Below are 10,347 nucleotides of genomic sequence, written 5' to 3'. Positions count from 1 at the left end.
CACTTCGTCCAGCTTGTGTTGTTTTTTAAGTAGACAGAAACACAGATAAAGAAATAGAGAGCGTTAAAAAAAAAAAAGAAGTAAATAAAACAGTAAAATGGGTGCATGTATACAGTCAGAGTCTGTGTAGGGCAAAGACAGAAATCTCTTACCACTCTTGTTGGTAGGAGAGACAACACGTCTGCAGTATAAACTTCGACTGAAAGGCTTGCCCTTTACTGTGAATTAGCCCCTCATTTACTGAGTAAAATTTAAAAGGAAACCAGTCAACATGGAACAGCTGCGCCATTTTTATTGACCAATAGTAAAACTGTTCTTTTAAAACAAAACCTAACAGCTGATTCTGCTTACATTCAAGGATCTTCCCACAGGTACAGTCACAACTCTGTTGGCAAAGTTTGAGAATAAAATATAAGTAAATAATGAAATAATTCTTAAATAAACTCTTCACTCCAAATAAAAATACTTCTGCAAATATTTCCCAGCATCACCTGGTACAACAGTCCTTTTTTTCTTTTTTTGCTAAGCTCCTCCAGGGTGTGATCCCAGTTCCACTCATCAATCAAGTGTGAATGAGTGAAAAACTAAAATAAGCTATATCTTAAAGTCAATACATTTCCTGATGAAAGTTAACTCTTCTTTCTCAAATGGTTTTAAAGGTCATTTTTCTGATTTAAATTTAAAACTTTCTCAAGATATAGCATTATTTTTTTTAATTTTTCAACATTTTATAAACTTACAGTAACTGAATTTTTATTACTATTAATGCAATTGCTAATAACAAATTTTCCCTATATGGGTGCCTGAGAACCCATTTTAAACAAACAGCATTGGGATGATTTCTCTAAGATGATGAGAAATACATGTATTGGAAAAATATTTAAACTAGCAGATTTGCTTATAAAAATACATATACATATGCATATACATACAGTCACCTTCACTCTGTTCTGTCTCCCAGGAGGAAAACTACTTCCTAGATCTGTCTCAAGGCCCACAGTGTTTTAACCAGTGATGGGAACACACACATATATATACACACACACACACACACACACACATATATGTATATATATGTATACACACACATACACATACATATATAATCAGATACAGGTAGCTGTAATAGTAGCATTTCCATTCAAAGCAATTGTTCAGACTCCCATGAGCTTCCAATATCCCATTTCCTTCAATGATTTTTTTTCTGGTCTTGTTTTATTTCCTCCAATTAAAACAAAATAAATTTTAAGCTACGACAGGGAGGAGCCACATGATATAACCTCCTACTTTGGCTGCCATCCCACCCTCTCTTGCTTCTAACTCTTTCAACCTCTATCTCAACAAGAATGCACACCCAAGTCAAAGAACCCACGGTTTCTCCAGCTTGGACGGAATTGCTCACGGACCCTAAGACCATCCATCTCAGTTGCACATATAGTTCCTTCGTGGTTCCAGACACACATAAATTTAACAGATTTATATGCATTTAAATATTTAACAAGTATCTAAAAGTGTTCAGTCATATGTGTTTTATGGGTTGTATGTAGCCTATTTTTTTTTTCTGAATCCACTCTGAATCACACTTGATCTCCATAAATTACATGTCCATAGTCTATGTTCTAGACGGTTCTTAAATTGTTCGCTGGAGTGTTGGTGACAGAAGTGGAGCCTTCTCATGGCAAATTTCAGCCAGGGTCAGCGTGGATTTAACCATTTCATTACAGAGGGGCGAGCAGCGTCGCCTTCAGCGATCTCTTCTCTCACAGCGTTGCCATCTCCAGATGCCGCGTCACGCTCTGAAATCAGAAGGCACACAAATCACACCCAAACGTCTGTAAGCCAGAGATCGAGCCTCGGTCGGTTTTATTTTGGTTTTGTCTCTAAACTGAATTTAAAACAAAGGTTTCCAGAATTCTCTGCCACCTCTGCAGAACAGCTCCGAACCCTTCTTCCGGCTGAGGCAGCACCCCTGAGTTCTTTCTCGCTATGCCTGCCATCATTTATGTATGGTATACAAGTAGCTCCCCCCTCCCAGACATAATCTCACCCTGCCCCTAGAATTTCAGCTTACTAAAAGCAGGACTTGCTCACCCGCCTCCTCGGCATGCATAACAATGCTTGGAGCGTGATAGGTACTTCATATGTACTCAGTAAATGATCAAATGCTGCAAGACTAGATCTCTAAAAAGGAATTTTACATTAACTGCATTAAAAAAAAAAAAGAATTAACTTTTTGGTGTAACTCGAGAAGGCAGCTGTCTTGTCTAAAAGTAGACCTTGCTCTTCATACGAGAAAGGTTTATAAGACTTAGCATTTTCTAGAGTGACATGTTCTGCCTCTAAGAGGAATGAGACATGCTTGTGTTCACAGGGTGCATCCTGAAATAGAATGGTGCAAGATCAGTGTGGCATGGCAGCCAAACAGGCACGGAGCACTCTTATGCCTCGCCCAGCTCACTTAAAAAAAAAAATAGGACTCATGAATTTCTATTCTTGGACATTGACTGCCAATAATAGTAATAATAATAAAATTTAAAACTGAGATAGGTAGGATGAAGAGATCTGTGGGCAGCAGATAGCGCTCTGAAGAAGACCCCCTGCAGCTGGGAGAACCTAAGGTAGTGGGCCTGGGAGTTACTTCATCTGTTCCTACAGGGTGGGCTCAGGTGGGCTTGTGAGGCGGTAATGTGAGGCCCATGTCAGGACTGAGGAGCCATGCTCTCTTCTGTAGACTGGCACACAGAAAGGCAAATCCCATCTAGACAAGGCACAGGCAAAGAGGGCGGCCTATTCATTCCTTTCAGACGTTCCTCACTCCTTCTCGAACCCGAGGTTCACAAAATTTACATGAATAAAAGACTTTCAAATACCATAGATCAAAAAAAAAAAACCCACCCAACTGATTCCCTCTCATATTTCTAGTAAGAATATCCATTCTATCCATATTTGGATAGAAATATCTTTGTGTAGTATAATATATACTGATCACCCAGGGGAAAAAAAAATATATATATATATATATTTCTAAGACTTTTATTTAGTAGCCAAACATCAGGATCATCTGCAAGCAAACCAGAGAGAGTGCCAAACTCATATGAAGGAGGCTGCAGCAACCAAAGGGAAGCTGCCAATGGCCACAGCACGAGGGACTTAGGGGTGCCATCGAGAGTGCTCATCAAGAGACTGTTGCAAGGAGCCATCATATCCTTCCAGGCATCCCATCCCAGGTACCACGTAAGGGCCACAACAGAGTGCTGGAGATACAGGTCAATGGTATAATACTCATCCAGCGTACACAAAGCCCTGGCTTCGCTCTCTAAGGCCAAGAAAATCGACCAACACAACAAAGGCAACACAGACCAGCAACAGAACGAAATGCTAGCCCGAGAGAGAGAAAGACTTGGGCGCAAATTTTTTGTTGTTGTTGTTTTGTTTTTCAAGACAGGGTTTCTCTGTGTAGCCTTGGCTGCCCTAGACTTGCTTTGTAGACCAGGCTAGCCTCGAACTCACAGCGATCCGCCTGCCTCTGCCTCCTGAGTGCTGGGATTAAAGGTGTGTGCCACTACGCCCGGCTGTTGGGTGCAAATTTAAATGAGCAAAGAAGGTTGCAAACGTTGTCCCTTCACAGTTCTCCGTAGCCCGTGTTAGAAAGTAGAACAAGTGCCAGGCGTGGTGGGGCACACCTACGTCCCAGCAATCAAAGGGGAGGGGGATGTGTTGCTCTGAGTCTGAGGCCAGCCCACTCTACCCAGTAAGTCCCAGGCCAACCAAGATTACATAGTGAGAGTCTGGCTCAATTTGAAAAAAAAAGAAAAAGAAAATACACAAGAGGAGGAAAATGCTTGAGGCTGCGAGGTAAACCAAGAAAATAAATCTCAAATCTCAACTCCTTCTAAGCACTTCCAGATCTGGGAGACAGACTGGTGGTTTCCATCCACCATTTCCAGGTGCTGGGAAGAGCATGATGAAAAGGAGACCAGTGAGCACTGGGCTAGCCAAAAGGTTCTAGGACTAGTTAGGGGCTGTGGGTAGGCAGCGCTAGATATGCTGGTGACCTTAACGCACTTGACTGCATACGTCAGATGAGACTGGCCTAGAACGCTATTCAGACCTTAAGTTCTAGCTTTTTGCTTTGTCAAAGACTGCAAAGATACGTCACATGATTTAATCTCTGCATGGAATTTCACATGCGAAGGGCCAGAAACACAGTCTAGGTAAAATGGATTTGAGTGACTCCTTCCTACGTGGAGGAGGTATAGCTTATTGATATTAATAAACAGTTGTTGTGCCTAAATGTTGAGGGTTTAAGAGTGAATTTGATTTTCTCCAAATGACCTCTTATTATATACTTGTTTTTTAGTTTTATTCTTTTTTAAAATATATTTTATTAATTTATTTCATTTTATTCTTATCATGGGGGGGGACAGTTAAATGCACATGAGTAGTTGGCCTGCAGAAGCAGGCGATCTCTCTGGAGCTGATGTTGCAGGTGGCTGTGAGTCGCCTGAGGTGGGTACTAGGGATGCAAGTAAGGTCATCTGGAAGAGTGATACGACATTCCGTTCAGCACCAGGCCATCACTCCAGCCCCAAGAGTGCAGCTGTCTTAAATTGCTTCTTTTTTTTTTTTATTAAGATAAAGATGATGCTTTGATATTTGTGTCCATTGTAGAAAATGATTAAATTAAGCTAATTAACATACCCCTCCACCATACAACTTTTAATATTTCAAATCTATTCTCTTAACAATTTTGAAATATGTAATGAGTTATCATTGTCAATCTATGCACTGGAGGCATAAGCTCTAATGATAGGTGCTGTGTTATGTATTGATTTCTTTTGATGGAGTCATGCTAAATGAGCTACTTTTAACCTAATAGAGTTCTACATGCCTGACCTTTTACCAGCGAGATAAGCAAACTCGTGCATGGAATCTTCTTCCTGCAGCGCACTGCTCACCAGTGCAGAGCCCAGTCGTGGAGGCTCTGCTACAGTTTTATTACTCCCTGGATCTCACCGGACGGATTAATTCTTATCAGCTCCAAAATTCATAAAAACACAACTATTCTGTTTTATTTTTCCATTTGATGAAAAAGGAGGAGGGCTGAGAGCAGGAGGTAGAGGAGGAGGAGCAGGAGGAGGAGGAGAAGGAGAAATGTTCCTGTATTTTTTATCTTGGCTCTTAAAGCTGATCCAACAAATACATGACTGCTCTCTTTCTCTGTGGAGTTGGGCGAGAGATAATTTTGTCTGTTGAGTCTATAAAACAGATCACCAAAGATTTCAAAGAACTTTGCATGTCTTGGCTGAGTGCTTTTTAATGACAGATTTGCTTTTGTTAATTCATTAAAGCATGATAAACTTTACGAGAAACCATAGTGTTCTCAGAATTATCGATGATGCTTGTTTTGAAACTAGCAACAGCAACCAAACTCAAGGACCGCTAGTCTCTCCCCTGAAGAAAACAAAGAAACAAGCTCATTGAGAGCGACACTATATTCTACTCACTGGCTTTTACAGAGATTTGGACTGAGACCAAGGTCACCTGCTTAGCTTACCTGTGTGTGAGGCTGAGGTCCTGCTGGGTGACTTGGCTGCCTCGTACTGGAAGAAAGGAAACTGCAGGCATCTCCCGGTCACCCTGTTACATATGCCCGACTGGCAATTGCAAGTCTCCTTGCAGTCCATCCCGAAGGTACCAAACGGACAGTCTGAGGGCAGAGAGGATGCTGCTTGTTAATCATGGGGCTCCCTCCACCCCAGCTCTGATGATAACCTTAGGATTTGATCGATTTCCTGGACTTTGAAAAGTGAAAAAAAAAATCACTTTCCAAAAACTCCAGGGTTTGAAAGATGAAAGTTGGGGTCGTAAACGTGGAACAACATAGTCACACAGACAACACCTGCCTCAGGCTTAATTAAGATCATGATTTGAAGCTGAAGTTAGTTAGCTACACATAACCAATCTCCTTAGACCAGTCTTTTAAGAATACTCCCTTTCCCCTTCCTTCCTTCTTTCCTTCCTTCCTTCCTTCCTTGGTTGCTTTCTTTCTTTTCTTATTCATTCAGGGTTGTGTGCTCACAGGCATGTGTGTGCATGCATGTGCCTGTGTGCCTGTGTGCCTGTGTGTGTGTGTGTGTGTGTGTGCACACGCGCGCGTGCATGCGTGCGTGCAGCACAAGTGTGGAAATCAGAGCACAACTTGTTGAGTTGCTTCTCTCCTCCCACTGTGGGTCCTGGGGTCACACTCGGGTTGTCAGGATGACAACAGGGGCCTTTATCCACTGAGGCTTCTTCCAGCCCCATCCTTGGGCCAGTCCTAATTCTATTTGTTTTCTGCATAGACGACACAAGAGTCTTGCAGGTTGTCTTGGTCACAGCTCAGGGAGGATGGGAAATTTAAGAGATGTAACCATGACCTCCTCAAGTAGTGTGATGGGCCTGAGTGTGTCCTTAGTCTACCGGAGCTGACAATTTACTGTTTTAAGGGGCTAAGAGGCCTGTCAACCCACCTGACCAACAAATAGCCCTCAGTCTGTTCCCACACTCCTAAAATCCCTTATCTCTCAGAACAGCATTACGCCTTCACCAACTTCCTCGGCTGCTAAGAGACTCACTGATCAAGCTCTCTTCAGAGAGATAAGAGGCTAAGTGAGGAAGAAACCTCAGTGTTTACATGCCTGAAGGCTTGCACACCTAGCAACAATGGGGAGCTCTTTCAGAGCCTTGGTGTTTAATACTTAGACATGGTGCAATGAAATTAAAAAGTCTGTCCCTCATTCAAAGAGTGGGGTTTGTGGCATGTTTGACAGCATCTCAGTAGGCTAACTCAGTAGGAGCTGTATAGAACAGAGGTTTTCAACCTGTGGGTCACGACCCCTTGGGCAACTCCATATCTCTAACATTACATTTCATAACAGTAGCAAAACTACAGCTGTGAAGTAATGACGAAAATGATTTTATGGCTGGGGGGGCGGGGGTCAGCACAGCAGGAGAAACTGTATTAAACTGTCACAGCATTAGGAATGTTGAGACCCACTGGCAGAAGATGTATTCTTTCGGCATGGGGACACACCCTTGCTAATGCACAGCCCCACATGCACAAAGACAAGACGTGAGGTTTTGGAGAGGTTTAGCCACCCAGCAGGGGACTGAGTGGTCAAGAAGGACGTGCATCAAGTAGGTCTTTAAGGAGACTTTGCACTGTTCTTCTTCCTGCCACTCAGGCGATCCAGGACTCCGCTTCTACGCACCCTCCTTAGCCTAGGATGCAAAGTCCTTAAAGCACATCTGGGAGAGCCCTCTGGGAGAGCCCAGAAAAGCACAGGGTTAGGGCGTGAACATCTTCAGCAAAGCTGAAAACGAAAACCTTAGCCCATTTCCCAGTTCCAGTTCCAAGGTGGCCCCTGAGGTCCTGAAAGCTGACCAGATAGCTAACATCCCATAGATAAGCAGTATTGGCTGCCCAGCTGCTAGCCGGCAACATGGGGTCAAAGCGTCTAAAATGCTAAAAATAGAAAACATCTGGACATACAAGCTGAAGTGTGTGGCTGAAGGAAGGGGTTCACCTGCAGCAGTGGGGACCGGCCGACACCACACAAAGCAGCGAAGGCTCAGTTGTTTCCAGCAGCGAACAACTGAGCCCACCAGCAATGTGAAGGCTGCCAGAAAGAGCAATTCAAAATAGGTTCTTAATAGAATAGCTCACTCACCTCTGCCTCACAGCTGGATTCTTTACCTCATGTCACCGTCCATTCATAACCACATTTACAAAGGAAAAAGTAACCACCCCCTGCCCCGCCACATATGCTCGCTTTATAACAGACAGGACTGTGTTAACCACTTCCTCCCTAATTTCCTTATGCGAGTTGCTCCTTTCTTGCCAGATAAGCCCTGTAATTTCCAGAAAATACAGAGCCTGCTCAGTTGAAAGAAATGTGTATATGTGTGTTCACCAAAGAAATTATTTCCTTAGTAGCCCACTTCTTGTTGGTCTTACTCAAAAATGAGCTAAGCAAAGAATAACATTTTCTAGGTTTTTCCCCCTAGAATTTATTTCCAAACCTTTCATTGGTTTTTGCAGACTAAAGGATGACTAATTTATACACTGATTTTCTAAAATGAGAATTAATGAGATTAATCTCGATTCTGGAAGATTGTTATTCAGGAAAGGATGTAATTGTGTTGAGCACATAGAACATGAGTTCTTTAAAAATTTCTCAGAACTTGGCTTTCTGATTTTGGCAGCTTCTTTGCATTACACAGCTGGATGAAGCGATGGATGCACTGCCTTTTAATTACAATAGCATATAATGATGAGAGTATATGGAAACAATTTAATAATGATTTTTTTATTTTTATACATTTAAAATGTTAATTTAGACACTAGGTTTGAAAACAAATTCCACAGATACATCAATGCATCATTTATCGCTGGTTTTTGTCATAATTGTAATTTCATTTATTGTTCTTTAAAAATGTTTTTTAAAATCTATAAAACAGTCCCCCCTTTTTTTTTACAGACATCTAGGTTACTATTATTTCTGCTTGTCTTAAAATATTGGCTACTTTCTGCCCAGCTGACATTTTTTAAAATGTAAAATTAGATTTATTCTACACTTCAGGGGACACCCTTGCAAGAACGTGAGTTATTTCGTTGGCTGACTTAAGCCCACCCTATGCCATAAAGCGCATTAGCGCTCACCAGAAACACTCTAGCTTGAGCGAGGCACTTCTCCCTGTGAACTCTCTCAAGATCAAAGGCTGGTGAAATCTGGGGGCTAAAAGCCACTCTAAGGGTTATCTTGGGAGGGCCGCTGTAATCATTGACTTGCAGAGGAAAGCTCACCTAAACCATTTGTAACAGATTACCTGTCAAGTTTCTAAAGCCTCCCAGAAAAAGAAGCCACACCAGCTACCCCTGCAACTTTCTTTCTGGAGTCTAAATGCAGTCAGTGAGTGGAATGCCATAGCCCTTGCTGTGTGATTCCTGCATGCTGCTTTCCAAACCTCTCTGCAGATAACCCTTCTCTCTGTATCAAACACGCTGCCTGCATCCGTGCATCCTCCCCAGCTAATTCAGAGGAGGAGCGCACCTCCCAATCTGACTAAACGCCCTCAGGGAGCCCTGAACAGTGAAGGTGGGGGGGAAGCAAAAAGTTGCTCTTTACCTTTGCAGATACCAAACTCGTCACCAAAGTCATCCTCCTCGCTGTAAAAGTGACACTTTAGCCCAGGACCACACTTGACACCATCCATGCCTGAGACTGTACGGTAGCAGGTTTCTCCGGGCCCCGCGGCACACACCTGGCAGCAGCCACAGTCATCCAGCACCGTCCTCTTGCACCGCAGGCTGCTTCTGCACTCGGTATTGTCGCAATGCTCCGGGCAATCCACCGCGTACTTGGCGCTCCAGGCCATGCCCAGGTGCAGAGGTACCAGGAGTGTGGTCAGCAGCAAGAGGTTCTTCATATCTCCCAGCTGCCTCAGGCTCGGCCCCCTGCCGTCGTGGTCTTTTGCCGGCTGGAAGCAGCCGTCCAAAGTAGTAGCTGAGCTTCTGCCTACACGTTTATGGGTTTTATACACTGCGTTGCCCGCATGCTTCCCCGTCATCAATTTCCTCAAGGCAGCGGCAGCGCTGTGCTCCTGCCAGCCTCTCTTGTTTTAGTTTATGAAATCCAGGATGAAGGCTGGATTAACACGCTGCTGCCATCCAGGAATTGAAAAGCCCACGCTGATGTCATCTGTTATGTTTAGATGGTTGTTTTGCATGAGGGCTGAAAACCTCCGCTCACATCCGTCTCAAGGACTCAAGGACATCTGAGAAGGGGGAATAAAGAAAGTTGCATAGCCCCCTTCTGCACAGGAATTGCTCTGACACCGACATAATACTTAGGATGTAGCTTTGTCTCAGGGTCCCTTAGTTCTGACGAGACCAATACAGACACGAATCAAGCCAGAAGAAGCATCTATCAAATAATGATGATGATGGTGATGGTGACAATGACAACAACAACAGCAATAATATAATAGCATTTAGTATTTCCCCTCAACAGATAGCTATGAGGTCATTTGGAAGAAGAAATGGCTATACTGTGCTTTCTCAAGTCTTAGAAGAAAGAAAATATTTGGATAGAGGTCTTTCAAAGACTTCTTCCTTCCTCGCACGCTCCTCTTCAGCTGTAATTTCTAAAGCGCTTTATGCTAGCCGCTTGTTTAGCAAGACGTGCTGCAACTAAACGTTTTCTTTAATCAATACAAAAATAAAAGAGGCAAGGTTGCCCTGGCATTGTTTCTGAATTACTCAGTTCTGGAAAAACTTATCAGTTGGATTGTTCCTGACCCAAA

At 43.1% G+C, this 10,347-nt stretch overlaps 1 protein-coding gene across 1 annotated transcript; it reads right to left on the bottom strand.

Moving 5' to 3' along the window:
* Window positions 1-274: 274 nt before the first annotated feature.
* ESM1 (endothelial cell specific molecule 1) lies at window positions 275-9,716 on the bottom strand. The gene is made up of 3 exons (XM_084801038.1): window positions 9,171-9,716; window positions 5,558-5,710; window positions 275-1,796 (listed from the first exon to the last, which is right to left on the bottom strand). Exons 1-3 carry the CDS (start codon window positions 9,610-9,612, stop codon window positions 1,696-1,698), a joined length of 696 nt encoding a protein of 231 aa, XP_084657164.1. The 5' UTR covers window positions 9,613-9,716; the 3' UTR covers window positions 275-1,695.
* Between the last annotated feature and the right edge of the window lie 631 nt (window positions 9,717-10,347).

The sequence above is a fragment of the Acomys minous genome, assembly GCF_964271855.1.
Source record: "Acomys minous genome assembly, chromosome: 11".
Classification (NCBI taxonomy): Eukaryota; Metazoa; Chordata; class Mammalia; order Rodentia; family Muridae; genus Acomys; species Acomys minous.
This window is presented reverse-complemented; position numbering and strand designations above follow the sequence as displayed.

Coding starts and splice junctions, on each gene's coding strand:
- ESM1 (XM_084801038.1), bottom strand. CDS start 9,612: ATGACGGGGAAGCATGCGGGCAACGCAGTGTATAAAACCCATAAACGT. Junction 5,711..9,170: donor CGAGTTTGGTATCTGCAAAG/GTAAAGAGCAAC, acceptor CTCTGCCCTCAG/ACTGTCCGTTTGGTACCTTC. Junction 1,797..5,557: donor GACCTCAGCCTCACACACAG/GTAAGCTAAGCA, acceptor TTCTGATTTCAG/AGCGTGACGCGGCATCTGGA.